The following is a 21865-nucleotide window of genomic DNA, read 5'->3' as shown; positions in this document are numbered from 1 at the left end:
CTTCAGAGACCCAGGCCCTGCCTCATGTGCATAGGCGGCAGAACCGTTTTGTGCAAACTAGGCAGTGACCTTGAACTGGGCCGCCTTGGCCTCTCGACTGTTGCGGGAGAAGGCAGCACCGCGCGGTATAATTTCGACCTCGGTTTGCCTGGGGAGCCCGAACACTGCGGCCCACAGCCACTCCGCGGTGGCCTAAGCCTCCCGCAGCTGCTCTGCCCCTGCCACCAGAGCCGGCCGTAGATTTTATAATAACTCCTTTCGCCTGGCTCGGCGGCGGTGGGGACTCGAGTACCAGCGCATAGCCCGTGAAGATGCAGGAGGGACGGAGGCTTAGACAGAGTCGGTGCGGGAGAGGCGGCGGCGCATCCAGCTGGTGGATGCGAGGAAGCAAGAGTGCTGCCGCGAGTCTTCAAGGAAAGCCTTGGACCACATCCTGGCCTTCAGTTTTAGTTAACCCCTGAGTTAATGAGCGGGCCATGGTTGAGCCAGGCCAGCTGCATCAGGAACCTGTGGTCCAGGGTCCAGCAGGCAGTCCACCTCTTCTAATCTCGTGATTTGATGAATGTGCGGAAGAGCGGGCGCAGAGATTGCTCCGCGGGTCCAGAGCCTTGCCAGGCCAGTACAGTTTTCCATGTGAGCTGCGAAGTGCCGGCGGATTGAACCCAGCTAGAAGCCGCTGCCCAGCGCCTTCGGCTGCTGCGAGTCCTAAGCATTCTCCTCACCAAGTCCCCCGTCGGCTCCTGGAGAGCAGCTCTCGCCGAGGCTGGATTTAGATCTGAAGCTTTGTACCCGAGCCTCCCGCCGGTCCTGGGGACCCAGGCTGGGAGCGGAGCTCTGCAGCCAGTTAGTCCGAGTAGGGTTAAGAAAGGGGCGCCTGAGCTGCGTGTGCGGCGGGGAGCCTTAAAGGCGCACAGAACCGCGGTGGTACACGAGGAGGCTGGGCGCCTAGATTGCCTGGGTCCTCGCCGGGGTCCTGATAACCCCTAGGTTCCTAGTGATCCTCGAGTGGCAGGGCACTGGGGATGTGAATTTTGCTGATGGGCCTCAGCAGCTCTCCCCTAGAGGAATCAGGTCGGCTGCACGGAAGGAAGAGGGGGAAGGAAGAGGGGTTTGTGCGTGTGCCAGTGCCCAGGGTCCGAAACGTGGGGAAACTGGTCTTTTTTGATGGGGCCAAATCGGACCGGGAGAAACTGCGTGTCTGGAAGAAGGAAGTCCTCACTCCATCCTCATTTCCCCGGCATTGCATCTGCCGCCCTGTGGCCGCCTCTCTGCGTGCTCAGCGGCCTGGCCGGGAGGGCAGCGAGCACAGCTCCGGGCCTGAGATTTTCGAGCTGGCGAGGGATGCGAAAAGGCTAAGACCTTCCTCCTGGCGTCTCCCTTCTAGGAGATTGGAGTCATCTGGGAGGGGAAAAAGAGAATGGGGAGAAACCTCCACCGCACAAGGACTAGCGATTATCTCGCTAAGCTCAACTCGGCCTCCCCCACACCAACAATAGCGGCTGAGCGCGAGGCCTGGAGGCCTGGAGACCTCGCCGCCGGTGCAACGTTCTGATTGAAAACAGCAACGATATTAAAGTCACACCCTGTTTATCTTTATGACCAAAAATAACCCCCAAATAAATTTTTAAAATTAAATATTCAGTAACGCTCATTAATGCATCTTGAAAAGAGGCATAAATAAGATGTTGGAGATGCTGTGACGTGGATTTTGCAGCCGAGGGATGCTCTGTGCAGCCGCGCAGCCCCTTAATCAATTAAGCACGAAAAGGCCAATTCAGGCTCTCTCCTGCCCGCTCCTCGGCGCCCCGGCTCTCGTGGTTCTGACTGAAGGTGACTGCGCCGGGGCTGGGATCCCACCGCTTGGCTTCGGTTCTGGCAAGTGGGCCCGGCGCGGGGCGGGCTCCTGGGGGGGGGGGGGGCGGGAGGGACCTTGGCCGGCCAGGGCAGGGAAGGGGAAGAGGGTCGAGGGGCGGGTGCCGAGCTGCGAGCTGTGCCGGGCTGGGCGAAGCCCGCGCGGACACATTTCTGTCCCAGCTATGGTTGGGGATATGAAATCGCCCAGGGAGCTGTGGAATTCGAAGAATCTGCGTTTCTCTCTGCCATGTCCTGCAGAAGAGAGAAAAAGAGGGAGATGAGAATCTTCTGCTTCGCTCTGCTTTTGTAGCTTCCGCTCATTCTCAGATATTTAACTTTCACCCACATGGATTTCTTTCTCCCAGATTCTCTCAGACTCACGTCTCCCTCATTTTCTCCAAATCTTCTGGTGTTCTGTCATATTTAGACTTTTGCTGAACTATTGATCTCACCTGGTATTACTTAAAGCCATGCTTTTGCTGGAGCCCGAAGTAATCGCATAGAAATCTGAGTATTGTGTCTACTGGACTCCAATAGAATACACCTAGTTTTGAGGGTTTGTTTCCTTTTTCATTTTAATCTGTTTGGCTGTGTCTGTGGACTTGGTTGAGACCGGATTGTGGTTTCCAGATGTCGATTAATTTCGCCTATGGCCAGCGTTGGGTTCTCAGCCTTCTGTGGAAGGAGCTACTGAGGTTAGCACTATAAAAATAATTTTAAACCCCTAACAAGATAATTCTCTGGCATTCTTTCCCTTACTCCCAGCACACCTATTGGGCTGGGCACAGTTATCTGATGGTCCCAGTGGTATGCTAGGCTGGTTCTGGGGTGTGAGTGTCTCCTCCACAGTGGGAATCAGGAGCCTCTTGGGCCAGCCAAGCCCTGCTGGGAGCCCAGAGCCTCTTGCTGCAAAGTCTCCAAGAGATGCCCCCAGAAGCCCCCCTGACCCACAGAAGTCATGGGGAAGAGTAGTTCAGCCCCCAGATTTTCAGGAGCAGGCAGGCAAGTCCTCATGGAGCTGGGCGCTTCCTTTTTCTGCTGCTTCTGCCTCTCTTCTGCATCCCTCCTCTGACGGTGAGTGAAGGTGTGTGGCTGGGTGGCTCCCAGCTGGAGAATGGGGAAGACCCAGCATTAGTAATCCTCCCTGAGCCCTTCCTGGAGGAGAGGACCCCAGGTGTCTCCCTAAATTCCTGGGGAGAAAGAGCTGAGGAAAAGGAGCACAGCAGCGGCAGGGCTGGGAGAGACAGCGGCAGGGAAACCTGTCTTTACCCCCACTTCTCCTCTACTGTAAATAAACCCCGAGCCAAAGGGCTCATCCGTCTCCTTAAACAGCCAGTAAACTTTATATGACACAATATCTAATAGTAATTTATTGGGGAGATATTGTAAATTCCAACGGTTTTAGTTAATAAAGGAGCTAATTAAAGAGGGACGGGCTGGGCTCGGCCAGCTGTTGGTGAGAAGATAATACATCTGGGGGGGTAGTGCAGGGTGCAGAAGCGTGTGTGTGCGGGTATTTTTGGTGTGGCTTTTTCCCTCTTGCCCCGTGTCGGGCGATTGCCTCGATCTCTGCGTTAGGTTTTATATGATTTTTTAAAAACCAGAAGCCAGAGAATAAATCTGCCCCCGCGGTTCGTTCCCTCCCCCCCCCACATTGGGGAAGGGGGAAGTTGGAGTTGGTGCGGGGTGGGGGGATTCTCTGTCCCCACCCATCCCCCTGGCGGCGGCGCCCACGTGAGCTGGACGGCCAATGGGTGGCCGGTGCAGGTTTAACTATGTTTAATGTCAGATAGCAATAAAGTAGAAGCTGCCGGTCGGGCCCCGCGGAAATGGGCGAGCATAATCTCCTGAATCCCGGGTTTGTGGGGCCGCTGGTGAACATCCACACGGGAGACACCTTCTACTTCCCCAACTTCCGTGCGTCCGGGGCGCAGCTGCCCGGGCTGCCTTCGCTGTCCTACCCGCGCCGCGACAACGTGTGCTCGCTGCCCTGGCCGTCGGCGGAGCCGTGCAATGGCTATCCGCAGCCCTATCTCGGCAGCCCGGTGTCGCTCAACCCGCCCTTCGGCCGCACGTGCGAGCTGGCGCGCGTGGAGGACAGCAAGGGTTATTACCGCGAGCCGTGCGCCGAGGGCGGCGGCGGGGGCCTGAAGCGTGAGGAGCGCGGGCGCGACCCCGGCCCAGGAGTCGGGCCCGGGGCAGCGCTGCTGCAGCTGGAGCCGTCGGGGCCGCCTGCTCTCGGTTTCAAGTACGACTACGCGGCAGGCGGCGAGGGTGGCGCGGGGCCCCCGCACGACCCGCCCTCGTGCCAGTCGCTGGAATCCGACTCCAGTTCGTCCCTGCTTAACGAGGGCAACAAGGGCGCCGGCGCGGGCGACCCCGGCAGCTTGGTATCGCCTTTAAACACCGGCGGCGGCCTCGCGGCCAGCGGTAAGGACCCCGGCCCATTCGCGAGGCTACTCCGGACGGGACGTCTGACCCGGGGCGGGGCGGGGGGGGGGGGTGGGCAGTGTAGGACTGAGCTAGGGCCTCCTGGGGTGACAGACTGTGTGGTGAGGAAGCGCTTCTTTTAAAAAAGGGAGTTGGGGGGGGCAAGCCCTATAAACATGTAAATATCCCCGTAAAAGAACTAGAGATTCCCTTTTTCCTCGGCCTGCAGCTGGAGGGGGCAGGGAGCTCCGGAGAAAGGGGATTCTGACACACTTCCCCAGGCCTTGGGGGGTGGGGACCCAGAGGCTGGTCCCTGCCCTCCCAGGGCCTCTCTTTCCACCTTCCCACAGGCCCCCATTACCTACTTTTTTTTTTTTTTTTTTAAAGAAAGGCCAGTGGTTGTCTCTTGTCACTCGCTCATGTCTGTTCTAACTAATCAGGACCCCATCCTGGAGGATGTGAGAGGAAGGGGCCAGGATATCCTGGAGAAGAAGAGGTTTGGGGAGAAGTGAGAGGATAGGAATTTGGAAGGTTCTGGGATACTGCAGTGAGAAGTAGGGGAGGCAAGGAGAAAGAGTGAAAGGGGAAAAAGAGATTGATGGAGGCAGAGGAGTTGGTGGGGATGGGAGTCTTCCTAAGAGAGGAGAGGAAGAGCCTGGGGTCGGGTGTTAGGCCAAGGTGAAAGGGGCTGGGGAAGGACCGACGGTACTGGGCTTGTCACCTCTTGGTCCCCTGGCCAACCCTGCTGGTTCGTCTCCACCCAGGCGCGCCCTGGTACCCGATCCACAGCCGCTCACGGAAGAAGCGCAAACCCTATTCGAAGTTGCAGCTGGCGGAGCTGGAGGGCGAGTTTCTGGTGAACGAGTTCATCACAAGGCAGCGCCGGAGGGAACTCTCAGACCGCTTGAATCTTAGTGACCAGCAGGTCAAGATCTGGTTTCAGAACCGCAGAATGAAAAAGAAAAGACTTCTGTTGAGGGAGCAAGCTCTCTCCTTCTTTTAGGGGGCAAGACACGGGCGCCAGCCCCAGACTGAGCCTGTCTCTGGCAGAGAGCAAAGAGGGGGCACTGCCTGGGACACAGTCCCCGCTTAGAACGCCAGGCGTCTCTGGCAGGTCCTCCTGGGACGTCCTCTTGTCTGTTTTGTTCGTGGTTCCCTCCCACACACCCCCCAGCAGACCCTGCCAGGTCCCAGAGAGAAGGGAAGAACCCAGCCAGGGAGAGGAAGCCCACAGCTGCAGGCAGGGGGTAGGGGCAGGGAAGGCTGAGGCGCTGGGGAGGGGCTAGTTTGACATGGGACCGGGGCGTTGGGCCTCCGTCTGAAGATCTGGAGGAAAGGTGACTCAGGCGTCCCCTCCCACCACTTTCCTTCCGTGGTCTTAGGTCTGTCTGCCTGCAGGAGTAGGCGAGGGTGGGGACAGTGGGACTAAGGCTCTCAGAACTTGCAGTTATTGGGGTTAGGAGAGGCTGCGAGGAGGGAGCAAGAGTGGAGGATGGGCAGAGAGCAGGGAAGGGGTCAGGGTAGCTCTGGGAGGGCAGAAGGAAGTGGGGGGACCTAGGAGGAAGTGTGGTTTGGGAGAACAGAATGATCAGCAATGTCCAGGTCCGCTGGGGTCTGGGTCCTCCAGGCCTGGACACAGAGCAGGCCCAGGCATAAGCATTTGGCAGACCCGGCTGTGGACAAGGTGATGATCAGGCTTTTGTCCCCTCTAGGGCAGGCCACCCGAACCGTCTCCTGGTCCCCAGCCCTCTCCCGAGCCCCCTGCGCCCATTCGCTCACAGGTGTGCTGCCATCCACTCTTCCTGCCGCTGAGGCGGCTGCGGACCGGAAGCCGCAAGCGGGGAATTGAGAGCTGAGCGGACGCAGCCTCGGGTTCAGTAGCCACCCCAGGGACCCCCACCTGGCCCTCCGGGAAGCCCAGGAAGCTGTAAAAGGAGCTGCGAAGCGCGGCATTGATTGGCCGAGAGAGTTTCTGGCAGCCGCTGCAGATTCTCCCTTCGCCGCTGGCGTTCACGGTCACGGCCGGCCGGAGGCTGGACCGGCGTAATTTACGAGGCGGGAAGAGAATCCGCCCCTAAAAGGGGCTACCGGCCGCGGAGGCCCCCGCTCAGCCCGGGTTTCCCAGGCTGGTGACAATGAAGGAGGGGGCACTGCAGCCCCCCACCCAACTCCTTTCTCTCTTTTACCCACCCCTACTCCACCTGCTCCCCAACGGCGCCCTTTGTCTCAGGATCCGCTGTCTCCGCCCCCAGGCCAGGGAGCCGCAGATTAGGAGGACCAGAGCAGAGGGAAGGGCACATCCCCAAAACCCACTGGAGGCCAGAAAGTGGCTTCTCCAGCCGAGGGCCTTTTATTCATAGCCCCCTTCAGGCCCCAGCCCCAGCCCAGTAGATCCCAGGCTGGCTTCCGAAAGAGAAGCTGTGAAGGAGCCCCCCTGCCTTCTTGCACTCTGTTTTGATTCCCCTTGGTGAGAGTCCCCCAACCTCCCACCTGCTGACCCACCCTTGCCAGGATCAAGAGGGCGAGAAGCAGGGGAATGATGGGAGTTAAGCCCAGCCTGGACAGTGTGAAACTGGCCCGCCAGCTTGGAGTTCTTCCCACCTGGGGAAAGTCTCTCCTTCCACACCCTGGAAAGGCAATCCACTCTCCCACCAGATTCAAGTCCCTGTGAAAGACTGTGCAGAGGCATGGGCAAACATATAGGCACAGCTGCCCAGTACAGCACTTAGCCCACACCACTCTCCTGACTGTACTTGCAAAGAGGCAGCCTCATATCCCCAAATACAGCCCTGCAGAGTAGCCGTACAATCACATACCCTCATCCCGCACTGGGCACCTGACACACTTCCCCACCCACATTAACCTATGTACACGTTTGCAGAAATCACCACCGTTCCAGCTGTCTGCACACTCCCCTGTGGGCTGGCGCTGGGTATGAGGCACTCCCCTCTTTGCCTGGTCACCCATGTACCCCTTCATACAGCCCCTCCTGTGACCTCTTGGTCTCTGGGGTGCTGGATTTGAGTTTCAGCACTCCAGCCTGACTCTCCCAGCTTAATAAAGGAGACCAAAACACTCCAAAAGGGGTAGGGGGACAAAGATATGCAATATTCTCTTCCTGTCGCTTTAAACTTGATTTCTGTGAGCTTCTCTGTCAATCTGTGTCCTGTTCTCTGTGTCTGTTGCTAGTACCTAGCGTGATCCCTGTGGGTAGATGCCCTCCTTTCCTCCCTCCCCGGTTCTCTGTAGTGTGCCCTCCTATGCAAACGTCTGTCTCTAGCACGTTTTCCCTTTATATAGTCCTTGTACAGAGTTGCTTCATCATATTAATATTAATAATAATAATTAAAACATGATGGTATGATGATGTGATTTTTTTGAGAGAAAAATTTTAAACTGGCTCCATACACACGGTCTCCTATGCCCAGAAAGAATGGGATCCCCAACCTCCTAGCTGTTCCCCCACTTTACTTTTTCCAGCCCAGGTGAATAATAAAAATAATAAACGTATAATAATAAAGGAAGAGCGGTTGCAGGGGCAACAAAAATATACCAGCAACCAAGATCTGTTGATGAGCTGCCATCTCCAGTCCCAAGCAATTACTAGCAGAGAGAAAATTGGGGGATGGTAGATTAGCGGGGAGGAGAGGGATATCTGAGGAGTCGTGGGGTTGTAAAAATAATGTGGACAGCCCGGAGGAGGCTGAAACTACCTTCAGCACCACAAAAAGGAAGTCTGAGCTGCAAGATCTCCAAGCAGTGAAGCCAGGGTAGGGGCAAGAGCTGGTTGGAGCTGGGATGGTGAGAGTGCTATGGGGTAGGGGCAGGGGTTGGTGGGTCCACACTTCACCCTGATGGTTCTAACCCTGTGGCTTCACTCTGAGAGCACATTTTGTGCACTGCAAGATGACTGGAGAGTGTACTAAAGACCCCTTGAAGCTGGTGAAATAGGCTCCGCCTCTGTCAGCTGCGGCCCCTCCAGGCCGTGACAGACAGAGGCCCAGGTCCAGGCCAGAGTCTAGTCTCAGCTGAGCCCAGGAGTCCTCTGCACCTCCACCTCACTCCTTCCTTATGGATGGGATGCCCTCCCTCTGCCTCCACCCGTGAGCCTCTGATCCCTGAGTTTCCCTTTCTCACAGCCAGGCTCCAATCACGAAGTCTCCTCCAAATTCCCCCTCCACCCTCCTGGGCCTGCTCCAGAATAACAAGAGCCCCCCTCTGAGCCCAGCCTCCCGAGCCACGCCTCCTGCCCTGAAATCTTTGTTTCTCTTTCTCCCCTCCTTTCTTTACTCCTGCAACTAGGAAAAGTAGCAGATTTAGACCAAATCCCATCCTCCCTTTGCCCCAATCCCCTGCTGAGTGTGCATCTGAAGGATTCGGGCAGGAAGGAGATCCCAAGCTTTAGGAGTACTCCTATAAAGGGCCCACAGAGTTCGGGGCAGGCTGGGGACTGGATAGCTTCTGGCAGCCTTGAGCTGGTGGTGTAGGGGAGGGACTGAGTGGCTACCCTTGAGTCTGAATAAAGGTTGGGGGAGGTCTGAATCCCAGTGAATCCAGGCAAGAGACTACCCTCTTCTTAAGCCACATCTATACAGGAAGAGTTAACAGTGAAGGCATTTCTGGCTAAATTGGAAACAGGGAATTTAGAGAGGTCAGGAATAACTGGCCTTTAATTTATTCCCTTGATTTATTCCCAGAGACACTGCAGATCTGAGAGAGAAGGTTCCTTGTTGGGTTTTGTCTATGCAGGCCCTGAGACTCAATAACTGGGGAAGCTGTCAGAGAAGGAAAAACACTATAACCTCCTCCCAACGGCTGAATAACAAGTCCTTGGGTCTCCTGGCCAAAGAGAAGGTCATGGCTGCAGCCACAACCCAAATACCCAGGACCTGGCTGAGCTCTGGATCTGGGCAAAGATTGCATCTATTTTGCAAGTATTTGTCTGGCTTAAGTCCTCAAACTACAATTTACTCCACTGATTTAAGACAAGGCACCCTGTGTCTCTAACTGGGTCTTGAGGAACAAGAAAAGGAGAGAGTTATCTGGATAATCCAGGTAGAAAAATAATTTCACTGTTGTGTATGTGTAATCTTATGCCATTCAAATGAGTTGTGTATTTGGTCCTGATTATCACCCAGTTCTACTCCAGTCTGAGCTGCGTACACGCAGCTAGGGTATTTAAAGCCACTATCGAGCGGGCGGGAGATGGGCCCGGCAGCCCGGGCTCTGTGGATGCTAATGCAGCCGGAAACCCGGCGCGATCGATGGCTCAGACCCAGAGCGGTGCAGGGACCGCCGGCCCCGATCTTCGAAAAATCAAACCCCCGGGACCTTGGGTTCCGGACCGGCCGGAGCTCCCGCCCATCCTCCCCGCCATTACCAGGAAAGTAGGAGCGGTTTTTAGGCCCCCGACCCGTGGGGGAAACGCACCCCGGAGCCCCCAACCCTCTCTGCGCGGCAGGCACAGGGAGGCGCCGAAGGTCTCGGTGTAATTTAGCGCGAGGTGGGCTGCAGGCCTGGGATCCCGCAGCCGCGTATAAGCCGAGCGTTAGGCTCGAGCGGCCGCCCTTCGGTATCCGCCTCCGTCGAGACGGAGCTGCCGGTTTTCCGCGGAGAAGCGTGCGTCCCGGGCCCTCCGCCACCGGACGCGCAGCACCGCGGCAGCTGGGGTCCGAGCTCGCGATCGCCGCTCAGGGGAGGCCCCGAGACAAAGGCCCGCCGGCCGCTGGTGGCCGACGCGGGCGCCTGGCCGCTCGCTCCCCTCCCCGCGCCCGGAGCGCTCCGTGCCCCGGCCCGGCGGACAGGGTTCCGGGGCCTCAGTCCAGTTCCCCGCCCGCCTGGCCCGGCCCCGGCTCCGGTGTGCCCGGGGTCCCGGGGAGAGGAAAACCCGGCGCGCCTCCCAGCCCCGGCCCCGCCGCCCGAACAGAGCCGGCAGTTCCGGTCGCCGCGCGAGGGCCGCCGGCTCCCGCGAAGGACCGGATGACCCCTGCTGGCCAGATCCGCGGAGACCGCGAAGACCCGGACCCGCCCAGCCGCTCGGCCCTGAGCCACAGCCCGGGGGCGGGGGGACGCTCCGTGGGTTTGTGGGTGACCTCAAAGAACAGCCCGAGTCCGAGGCGCTGCCGGGCTGCGGGAACCAGGCCTTTCTCCCAAGTGCCCTCCCTCTGCTGGGCACGCGGCGTCCCCACAGCGGCGGCCCGCCCTCCCGCCGGGTTCGTCACCGCCGGCGGCTCTGCCCCAAGCTCCGAAAGGCTGTGCCGCCCGAGGGAGCCTGGCACCGGAGCCGAGGAACTGGGCTTGGATGAGACCAAACGCAGCGGACCTTTAGCCTTTGTGACCCAGCCGGTTGCCTGGGGGTGAGTTCTCCTCTCTGAGCCGGAGCCGCTTCCTGGGGACTCCGAGATAAGCCTTCCGTTTGTCAGTTTCCCTGAAGCGGAGTGGAGAACTTCCTTCAACGACCGGTCTGTGCGGAACTCACCGGCAGTTGTTGCTAGAAAAGCTCCCTGTGAAAGACGCACAGTCCACATTCGGAGCATGGAAAAGCTGTTCCACAAAATGCACGCTTGGCCATACTGCCGACATAACCGATATACTGAAACAGTCTAAAATGCACAGCCATCTGTATTACATGTACTCTGGGCATGGAAAATATATTTCTCTAGAAAATATACATATGGAGGCACTCTTATCTATTGTATGGGAAAACAACCTCCTGGGAAAAGATTACATATAGCATGTATACCCATTACATGTAAAAATTCATTTACATAGATTAAACAGTACACTTGCACACATCCTGCGCAGGGAAGGTACAGTCCTACATCTATTTAGCTCCATGGATGTATACACTCCAAAGGGCATATAAAATCAGTACATGGACAATGCATCCAGATATTAATATATCCACATTAAAACACTGCATGAAAAATATACATCATGTTATTATATATACACAAAGTGCCTATCAACCCAGTGTGTGAAAAATATATTCTGTGAATTATGTTTGTACACATGGTGTATGTGTACCAAATACATTGAAGTACATACTTTGATTTCACATATTACTGTATTTATAATACACATTTCTCTGGCAATCTTAAAAACAGTAGCAGGAGGAAGCTCAGGCATTGGCAATGACATTCTCTATCAGCTGAACCTCTTTTCTGTTCTGTATTTCTATTATTTCTGTCTTTTACAAACCCCCTTCTGTGTCTACGTGGATTATTTATATGAGTGGTCTTCTATCTCTATTTAACTGTTGCTTCTCTTGTCTGAGGTCAGGGTCTATATTTAGAGCCCTAGGTCCTGTTTGCGGCAGGGTCTGACTGCATAACCACTCCTGTATGGAATTAGCATTGTATAATTACGTTACCCCTTCTGTCTCAGGATGTGTTCTTCTAGATATAATATAAATATAGTTACTCTGAGCTGCCAGTTAGGAAAGGGGGAAAGAAGGAAGAGCAGCAACCAGGTGAGGTGTGTAACAGGTAGGTTCCGGCTGTGTGCTGGGCATGCAAGGGCTTCTTGAAAGCTAAGGTTTGTTTAACTTTTTAAAAATTTACTTTAAAAACTCAAGTCCAGGGAAGTATGAAGTAAAGGCTGGACCTTGTCTTCTATGCTCCTCTCAAATCTGAGAGCAGCCCCACTCCGTCCCAGACGACCGGGAAGAGGACTCCGGCCTGCCCAACTCCTCGACTCCAGTTCCCATCCTTAACCTTAACCAAGCAACTGGGAAAGGTTATCCAATAACCCAAGTTTTTCTCAACAAAACCCATTCCCAACGCTTTTTCAGAGGCAGTCATAAAGTATTTTCTGGAGCTGAGCTAACTCCGATCTGGCCCCCTAAAAATGAAACCCACTTGGGTCTTTCTTTAGCAGCTAAAAATCCTGGACTACATGACACACGCCTATGGAAAAATTCTTTGAGAGACAATACACTCACACCCAACAGAGATATTGTTTATGAGTCGATAGGTTCCATGTAGATGCGGCCATACTTTACTGTCCAAAGAAATCAATTAATTAGTGCCTCGCCAGTCCCCTCCCCACCCCGCCCCCGCCGGCCGCTGCTTGGCTGAGCTCGAGCGGCAGAGATAGATGTGCGTGGCCAGCTCGCTGGTCTTGTTAACAAGCCTCGTCATAAAGATGGAATGATAAGGAGAGCGAGGAAGCCCTGGTGGCCGCGAGGGGGGACTTCGATAGCCCAGCCCGACGGGCTGTGGGACGGCGGCAAATCGGAACCAGAGCGAGCCCAGTGCAGCTCCTGCTCCAGCACCAGCACCGGGGATCACCGAGGATCTGGTGTATCCAGTGTTCTCCCCTTCTGGGGTGGTCACGCTGTAACTCGAATAATCCCCTCTCCCCTCCCCTTTCCTGAGTCGTCCCTTCTCTTCACTGAGCCCCAAATTTTAAAAAAATTTAATAAAAATACATAAACCTCTGTCCTTGAGTGCCTGTCTTGCCCTCTGCCACGTTTGTTCCGGGACCTGCCGCCTCCTTCTTTCCCTGCATTTCTCCGCGTGGTTCCTTTTCATCTCCATCTGGCGCTCTCTTCCCTCCTTTGGCTCTCTCTCTGGCTTCATGGTTGCTTTTTCTACCAGGTTGGTACTGACTCAGGCCCCAATGAGCTTGTAAAAATAATACAAATACCCCCTGGTTATCTCTCGGCAGAGTAAACACTCCCAGATAAGCCCAATGGAAAACAAAAAAACAAATAACAACCAAACACTCCCCCCCAAAAACCCTTGGATATAATTGCTGGTTCGGGTTGCAGCACTTAATTCTGTTTATTCTCACCAATGTGCATACTTAACAGAGAGATATTGATATTAAAAGGCAGGGGGGAATTAATTTTACTTTTATAGTCATCTATTAAGAGCAGAGGATGATCTGGGTCTCCTTTAAAGGGACCGGAAAAAGGGAGGAGGGAGAGAGAGAGAAAGGGAGGGGGAAGGGAGAAATATGACTGAAAGCGAACAAAGATCTTTGCCTGAAGAAACAATGTAACACTAGACAGAACTATAAAGTATGGGAATGTAAGAACACAGGACTCTCTCTCAGCTTCCCCCATTTGGAATCCTGTCCCTTGCACTTCCTGCTGAAATCTCAACCCTGACTACACAGCAATGTTCAAGGAAGAATTCATGCAATTATCTGGATAATTGTAGGGGGAGAGAGAAAGAATTTCCCTTTGATTGTCTGATCCTCTCTGGTGTCTGTGCAAAGGAGGAGGAGAAGTGGGATGTAGGGGGGAAAAGGAAGTGGTAGCGTCTCCCAATATGACCCTATCCCCTACAAGATGGCTACTTCTAAATCCAGGAGGTCCTAGCAGGCTTACAGATTCTGGAACATACTCAAGAATGGACACAGATTCACTTTCATTTTCCAGGATATTTGCTTGGCTTTACATTGTCTGCATAGATCTGCCTCATCCAGTATTTTAATTATCACAAGTAAGTGAATAATAGATAATTATAGGGGTGTCCATAATATCATTTATTTTATAGCCACACAAGATATGATTAGAGTTAATGTCCGAGGCTGTGTTGGAGCATGGGAGGCAACAAGAGGCAAAGCAGAGAGGCCTGGATAATCTATCTCTTTCCTATTTTCATGTGTGTGGGAATCTCCAGAAATCCCTAATTCTCTAAATTCCCTCCCCAAAGGTCTTAAGTGAAATCTCTAGGATTTTAGGGGCTGGAAGCTGAGAGAAGGGCAAACAACAATTTGGTCCTTAAGTCTCCCCCTTAGTCTCAAGAGCAGTGGTCTCTGCTCTCCCCATACTGCCACAACAAGGGCTTCGTCCTCCATTCAAGACGACTAGGGTCACAGAGACTTGGCGGGTGAGGCCAGTGAGAGGAAAACAGAGTCTTACCAAAACCAAATTCACTGCCATCCTCAAGTGGGCACTGGGCCCAGAGTGAAGCCCCTATAATCCTAAATCGGCCTTCTTTCCTGGACCCTCTTCCCCAGGGATACCTGGATGGGGGCAGAGGCCAGGCTAGGGCTGTGGAGGTCAGCTGGGGTGGGGATGGGAGAGTACTTAAAATATTTATTCTTGTTTCCGGGATTCAAAAGATCAGGAGAGAGAGAGAGAGAGAGAGAGAGAGAGAGAGAGAGAGATTGAAATAGAGAGCTGGGCAAGAGAGAATCAAGGGAAACCATGAAACCAGTGGGCAAGAATAAAAGGAATGAGTGAAAGGAAAGGGGCAGGAAGAAGAAAAGCAGGGGAAAAAGAGAAGGAAGGGAATAAGAAAGAAAAGGTAGGAAAAAGTGAAGAAAAGGACAAAAGAGAAAAAGATGAAGTGAAAAAAAAGGAAAGGAGAGATTTGACAGAGAAAAAGAAGCAGGGAGGCAGAGGCCAGGGTCGCCTGGGCTCTGCCTGGCCGCCTGCAGCGGTCTGGGTGGGCGGGGGGCGCCCTGACAAAGTGAAGGTCAAGTTAGCATCGTACCTTATAAGGAAGGCGTCAGTCCTCCATTTCAGCCTTTCTTTCTGCCAGGACGTGGCCGTGGCATTTCTGGTCTTGTAAACACTGGACTCTTTGGGGCCTTAAAAAAAAAAAAAAGACCCCCCCCCTCCTTCCTTTATTGGGGGTGAGCTCGGCCGGCTGGGGGAAGCAGTGGACAGAGAAGTCAACTAATGAAGACTCCGGGAAACTTTTCTCTCCTTTTCTCTCTCTCTGGCTCCGCTCCCGCCAGCTGGGGCCCCCTCCCTCCCGCCCTCCCTCCATCCATCCCTCCCTCTCCCTCCCTCCTCTCCCCACCCCAATGCCTCTTTTTCTCTCCGTATCTCTCCGTCTTCCGTATCTCTCGCCACCGCCTGTAACTCTGGGCTCCATCTCTCCACTCCCCCCCTCCCATACGCAGACTTCTAAATCCATTCCATTCCACCGCGAAGCGGAGCAAGACGTAAGAATTGGAGAGAAAATTAGCCGTCACAAAGAAAAAAAATGTTCATTTACAGCTTAGATGTCTGACTATTAAGATTTTCTTCGAAAACAAGGCGGTACACTCGGTAAGGAGGAGGAGGAGTGAGGCAGCAGGAGTGGGGAGGGCTGATGAGGCAGGAGCCGTGGATTTATTTATTTCTCATATCCAGAGGCGGAAAGAAAGGGGGAAGAAGCGGCAAAGCGAGAGAGAAGCTGTTGAACCCGGCAACTAGCAAAGTAGGGGGCTGCAGCTGAGGGACGGGGAGCGAAGCGCGCCGCGCTAGGACCCTGTAACGCGGCTGCGATCCCCCAGCGTTGAGCCGGCTCAGCCTAGACAAGTATATTAGATATCTGTTGGTCTGAGACGTGGGGGAAAGGCAGGGATGGAGGGAGGCAGGGAGAGAGGCGGAGTAAGGCGACGCCGCAGCCTGCACGCTGGAGGGAAAGCGAGTTCCGGAGTGGAGGCGGCGGCGGGCTGGGCTGCGGGAAGCCGGCAGCGGGCAGCGGGCAGCCGGCGGACTCAGGCGAAGGAAGGCGGCCGAAGAAAGGAGCCTGAAGTAGAATCATTGGCCCTCTCCCTCCAGGGTACCAGGGTAGCAGCACTGGGGCGGGGGGAGAGAGAGAGAGAGAGAGAGAGAGAGAGAGAAATGGGAATTCTAATGGCAAGGGAAGGGAGGGGTGCACTGATGGGGGGCTTCTGGTTAAATCTGATGCCCCACAAACCCCTGCTGGTTGTCACCTACACCCTTCTCAACTGGAAAACCGGACGGAGTCTGGGATCAGCCCCGTCCCACTTGACCTACCTGGTTGAGGGTGCCTAAGAACTATCTGGGACCTGAAGTGGGGTCTGGGGCCCAGGTGGGAGCTGCCAGGAGCGGTGGGGGCAGGCAGGGAGCTCCCAGGCCTGTATGCCTGGAGCCCTGCCACCCTGTGTTCTGATCATGAGAAACAAAGGGGGAGGATTTGATTATCTCTGCTGGTGTTAAAGGAGCCTGGCTTTCAAAAACAGCCTCTGACCCTGAGATCTAAGGTGATAAGTGTCTCTCCCACTGACGTTTAATCTGGGCAAACGTCCTACTGCCTGGGCTCAAGGGGCGGAGGGGGTGGCCAGGGTGAGGACAGTTGCTGCCGGGAAGCGCCAGGGAGGGAGTGGCAGGCCCTCTCTGTCATTATCTGGAGTTGTCTGGACAGTATCTTTAAAGGTCAGAGTGGACTGGGGAAGCCCTTTCTGATGTCCCCCTCAGCCCAGAGAAGGGGAGCCCCAAGAAGGGAGGGAGTTTACTACGAGCTGCGACATTTCCCCCTAGTGTGGGAAAGGCAAAGATAGCCAGACCTCATCCTGCAAAAATGTATTTTGTGTCTGTGACAGAAAATTGGTAGTCACTTGGGAGAGGCAGGGACTTGCAGTGAGTGAAGCAAGGCAAGACATTGTGGTGAAGGCAGAGGCTGAGGTGTGATTTAGGCTGAGGTGGTGCAGAAATCTGAGGGAGAGACTGGAAAGGTATCACCCAAACCCATTTTCTCAGAGAAGCCAAACACACACACACAATGGGCCCAATACTGAAAAACACCAGATGATCTGCTTCCAAGGGACATAACAGGCCAAGCGGATACAGGTTAATAAAACCCGCAAAAGCCCAGACAGGAACACTTAAAATGCCCGAGAAACAAAGTATACCGTGACAAATTCTGACCCAACACACAAGTACATGCACCAGAACGTTCCCAGGCACAGACAGACCTTCCCCATTTCGAGCCCTCACCCTTGGACACTCAGGTATACCTGCCCAGCTCCAAGGGCACACACACACTTGCGTCCCCTCCTAAACCTACCCACAGAAACCCCTGGGGGCAAGGGGGCAAGCACTCAGCCGCACGCACACCCCACAGAGAAAGGCCCGTGTCTCCTGAGCCTCAGTAATGCACGATCCATACCCGGAGATAAAAGTCTAGACAATAGACGGTTGTTTATGACAACGAGGCTCTCCAAGTTTGGGGCCAGGCGATAAATCTCTGGCGAATCTTCTTGTAACTCAACTTCTGGCTGTAGCGACCGGAGGACCACGGAGACCTCAGAGAGGAGAGCAGCAAAATGGGAGAGACTTTTGAATCGTGAGCAGAAGGCAACTTCCCCGCTGGGGCAAGGGAGTGCAGGCGGCCACATTCTGCCCCACGTGGCAGGTCCACACTATGGAAGCTTTCGTATCAGGCTTCAGAACACAGGCAAGCCAGGTTTCCTGGCTCCCGAAACCGGGGAGAAATGGCAGCGCCTGGAGGCTGGGACTGACCCACAAACAGTTCTTGCTGCAGGCAAAGGGTCTTTTTTGTGGGTGACTGGAATCTTCTTGCCATGTGTCACCTGAATTTTTTCACCCCATGCCTGCGCCTTCTCTCTCTCTCTCTCCTTTTCCTTTTCGGGTTGATGGGCTGTTCCCTTTTGCATTTTCAACCCAGGCATCTGATCACAAGTAACGAGCCACTGAAGTTGATCTCATAAAAATGCCGCCAGCTCACTTTGATCTGCGAGGACTGGGTCCGAGCCTAAGTAGGCGCTGAAGCCGGGGAATGGCGGCTCCGGCCAACCCGGCCTGCACTGGACCAAGAGTTCGGAGATCTGGGTGGCTCCGCACTGCAGTTCTGCCCAGAAAAGGCATTTTGTGTGTGTGTGTGCTGTTGCAGCTGAGTTTGGAGACCAAGGTCCAATGGTAGTGGCTCCATTTCCAGACTGCTTTTAAGACATTTCCTTGATTTTAGAGCATTTGGTGAGGGGCCAGTGAAACTGGCTCATAAAATGGGACTTTTATTGGGAGAAATGGGGTCGCGTTGCTAGCCTCCCAGGACAATCCCTCCTCCGAAGAGGAAAGGGGGTGGGGCTGTGGGGGCAGAGGGACTGCCCTTCTCCCTCCTCCTTTCCTGTCCAGGGGCCGGAGGAACCTTGGAGCAGCGTCCTCTTAGGTGACCTGACTTGGGGCCTTGGGCTTGGGGCAATGGCCAGGGCTGAGGAGAGATGGGAGTCTGAGAACTGGCAGTCCCTTTCCCTTCTAGTTCCCTGGCTGGGGGTGGGAGGTGTCACGGGGTGCAGGCCTGAAAATCCCCAAGCACATTAAAGGGATTATTAAACTCAGTGGCATTGCAAGGGAGAGAGATTTTGTGCAAAAGGATGCAATCCTCGCTGGCCCAGCCTCGGATCCACTGAGGGTGTCCATGCGCTGATTGCCTATCTCTTTATTGACCCCACACAAACTGAACTTACAGACTGGAGAGCTCTAAGGGCCCCCTTTCTCCAAACTGGGGTTTCCTCCCTGTTCTTGGTCTGTGGGGTGGGCCCCTTTCCCTACCGCAGTCTGCTCTCTCCAGAGCAGCAGCAGGAGGTGGACAAGCTCTGAGGGGGCCCAGTACTGTGTGTGGGGTGCTGGGCTAGGACCTGGAGATACTGCCCCCTTCTGAAGCCACCTCTGGTGTCTGTGTGTGAAAGGGAAGAGTCTGTCGTGGCCCTGGCCAGAGTACCGAGGCGGCTGCCCAGACCGCAGCTGCCTGCTAGCTGCCTGAATGAGGCCACCCAGAGTCAGTGGGGCGGGCAGGATGGCCCTGCTAAGGAGGATTTCAGGTGAAACCTGGGACTCCAGTAGGTGGAGAGGCCACAGGCACCCATGAGATGAGGGGGGAAGGCAGCCTCCTCTCCACGGCGTGGGGCTTGCCAGGGCTTCTGGGAATCAACTTGGGGACCGATTTTGGGTCTCACGTCGGGGGAGGCACGGATGCTCAGGGATGCCGGCTGGGGCAGGCAGCTCAGCCTATGCTTCAGGGTGGCCTGGACCTAGGACTGGGCAGGGAGGCCACTTGCCCACACCGTGGGCACTTTTGCCAATCAATGTCTCCCCGACTTCAGCAGCCAAGGCCTTCTCTCCTTGACCCCAGCAGCAACCTCCAGTTGTTGGGATTTTTTTAAGTTGTTAAAAAATTAAAAGTCAGACCAAAACTAGAAAAACATTTTTTGAACTTTGTGCCTTAATTTTAGGGGGAAAAATATTAATGTTCACAAGCCTCTATTGGGAGACCCTAGAATTTCCTGAACATCCGCTCCTTTGACATTCTTTCTTGCCTTTCTTTTTTGTTTCAAGGAAACAGAGCCGCCAGCAGCTCCTTGTAGCAGCCTGGCTCACTTTTATGGTGGCCCTGGAATAAACTTTGGTGGTCAAATTCAAGTGCTCAGGCCCACAGCTGTCTCCTCACAGGAAGCAAACCCCCTCCCCACTGTCGGCCCTGGCGGTGCAGAATTTGCCTTGGGGGCTTGGGCCCCACAAGGCCCAGGAGGCCAGGATTGAGGGGGAACCAGGGCCCTGGGGGGAAGTGGGGAAAGCCAGAGTGGAGACTCTGAATGCTCGCCCACACCTCTGCAAGGGGTACCTCTCAGCTCCCTCTTACCAGTTCCCATCACTGTTTGGGGAGCATTTTGCCTCCAATAAACTCGAGTTTAATGAGGAGAGCACAAACCCCATAAAAGCCATAGTCCATAGTTCCCCATCATTATAATTAAAAATGCCGGCCCCAGTACACCCTATAAAAAGAGGTAGGGGAAAGAGGAAAAGCAACAGATTTTTTTTTTCTTGCAGCCTTCTCGTTAGCAAAGTCCTAATCTAGTTCCTTTTTGCCCTTAGTTAAGATCTGGCCCTTAGTTAAGATCCGGCCAGGACTAAAGGAGGGCTCGGGAAGCAGTGCCCAGCAATGAATGGGTAGAGGGATGCCAGGGACCTATCCGTGGGTATGCCAGAGCCTCCCTGAGAATGGGACCCATGGCCAAGGCTGTTCCAACCCAGGTGTTGCTCTAAAGCAAATTTGAGGAGACAGGAGGGTTGGGAAAGAATGATTTGGGGAGGGGTTGTATTTGGGCTCAAGGTACCATTTTTTGTGTCTTCCCCATCTACTATCGGGGCCTCAGTACCTTGTCAAGTTCAACAAGGAAAATCAAATACAAATAATATTTTTACAGTGGAAACCAATTTTAAACAAGGGTTAGGAGTTAAAAGAGGGTTTGGGCCATTTCTGGCTTTTCCTAAGGGTGCGGTGGACTGCGTCCCCGGGGGCTTCAGTTCCTCCTGCTGATCTGAACAGAACAGATGATGCCCTAGCGGCTCCTCCTTGGACGCCAGGTTGCTTTCTGCTTGTGGGCAGTTGCTCTGGTACCCAGTCTAGAACCTTTCAATAAACTGATTTTCAGCTGCTCAAACGCGTCCTGTGGGAAGAAAGGCAAGGGAGTTCAGAACCGCTGAGTCCACCTCTGGGGTCACAGCCACCCAGGAGGCTGGCAGGGAAGGGCAGGACTGAGAAACAGGAAAGTGGCACCCACCAGGGCCTGGCTGCAGCCCCCCGGGGAGCAGGGAGAGGGGCTGGGGTTTTCCACTAGAGAGTGACCCCTGGCCCTGCCCAGCCCACCCAGGGCCCTCAGTTCCCTTCCACTGCCCTGCTGGTCTATTCCAGAGACCTGTACCTGGCCCCACCATCCACCTCAAATCGTCCCCAAATCGTCCAACGATAGGAGCCCCAAACCCAGTCCCTCCACCATATCCTTCCTAGAGCCGACACTGGGCTTCTTTTCAGTGAAGAAGCTGAGACTGAACCACCAACCCAAAGGGCCCCTGACAGAGAAGACACAGGACTCTCATTCCAACCTCTTTCTTGTGGGTTTGAGACTTAAAAAATCCACAGTGGATGTAGCTTTCTGTGCATTGATTGACAATAAAGTCAGGCATGAAATATTCACCCAGGGTCACTCTCTCATACTAAATATTTAACACAACATTAGAGAAGGTTTTTCCCAGACTTCGCCAGGCACCGGCTGGGCGGCTGGCTCACTGCTTACCACTGTTTATGACTAATCTAAGTCCCTAGCCGCCAGCAGCACAGCAAGCCAGACAAAGTTGGGACACTGGCTTGCTGCTGGGCTGCCTCACCTTTGGGAAACTTCAGATACACTTCCAGGGAGTCTCTCCAAAGGGGAAAGGGAGCCTTGATAGCCAGCCCTGGCCAGGAAAAGAATCGACTTCTTCAAACTCTTGTAAACACGCGCTGTGACCCTCTTCAGGTTGGTGGGGTAAGAGTCCCTGAGAGTTGGGGGAAAAGATTCACATCTCTGGCAGAATCAGGCAGTGGGGAAAGAGGTCTTCATCCCTAGCCCTGTCTTGGGCTGATCACGGGGAGGAGGCAAGACCCCCCCCCCCATACGTGAGAACCCTCCTCCTTCTCCCAATCCTGGAGGGGGGGAAGAGCAGCAGCTAGAAAAAAATACAATTACCCCCTCCTAGCCCCCGCCCCCGCCCATCCCACCGCCCACCCCACCCCAACCCTCTCTCTCTCCTCCTTTGCTCGCTCTGTGGAATGGAGAGGAGGGGAGTGTCAAGAGAAAAACGAATACAAATCTGCAATTGATTTTCATAATGTTTCTGCGGTGTTTGCAAACCAATCGCCTGAACGTCCCCATCTTACCTAAGAGAGAACCCCTCCTACGACTGCGAAGTGCTCCGAACTGATATATGACAATATCTACTTTGGATCACGTGCTCGGGGAGAGAGACTAAGACGGATAACGCGTCATCTCGCCTTCCCAAATTTTCCCCCCTCGCTAGATCAGGTCCAAAACCTCCATCTGGAGCCGG

At 54.6% G+C, this 21865-nt stretch overlaps 1 protein-coding gene and 2 long non-coding RNA genes across 4 annotated transcripts; 1 reads left to right on the top strand and 2 right to left on the bottom strand.

Annotated features, from left to right (window-relative positions):
* Positions 1 to 1588: 1588 nt before the first annotated feature.
* Positions 1589 to 14983, bottom strand: LOC117314236 (uncharacterized). 2 transcript variants are annotated; one of them, XR_012324388.1, is made up of 3 exons: positions 14736 to 14980; positions 10607 to 12911; positions 1589 to 2106 (listed from the first exon to the last, which is right to left on the bottom strand). It is a non-coding gene; the product is annotated as an uncharacterized lncRNA (long non-coding RNA). The 2 variants fall into 2 exon arrangements; XR_004528954.2 differs by lacking the exon at positions 1589 to 2106 and having other exon boundaries at positions 10919 to 12911; positions 14736 to 14983.
* On the top strand, positions 3661 to 6229 carry HOXC12 (homeobox C12). Its single transcript, XM_004310784.4, has 2 exons — positions 3661 to 4284; positions 5049 to 6229. The coding sequence occupies exons 1-2, from the start codon at positions 3684 to 3686 to the stop codon at positions 5285 to 5287; spliced, it is 840 nt and encodes a 279-aa protein (XP_004310832.1). The 5' UTR covers positions 3661 to 3683; the 3' UTR covers positions 5288 to 6229.
* A 4741-nt stretch (positions 14984 to 19724) lies between the features above and the next one.
* Positions 19725 to 21834, bottom strand: LOC109552103 (uncharacterized). The gene is made up of 3 exons (XR_004528953.2): positions 21696 to 21834; positions 21164 to 21313; positions 19725 to 20445 (listed from the first exon to the last, which is right to left on the bottom strand). It is a non-coding gene; the product is annotated as an uncharacterized lncRNA (long non-coding RNA).
* Positions 21835 to 21865: the final 31 nt, after the last annotated feature.

The sequence above is a fragment of the Tursiops truncatus genome, chromosome 11 (genome assembly GCF_011762595.2).
Source record: "Tursiops truncatus isolate mTurTru1 chromosome 11, mTurTru1.mat.Y, whole genome shotgun sequence".
Lineage (NCBI taxonomy): Eukaryota > Metazoa > Chordata > Mammalia > Artiodactyla > Delphinidae > Tursiops > Tursiops truncatus.
Note: the sequence above shows the minus strand (reverse complement) of the source record. Positions and strands in the feature narration are given on the sequence as shown.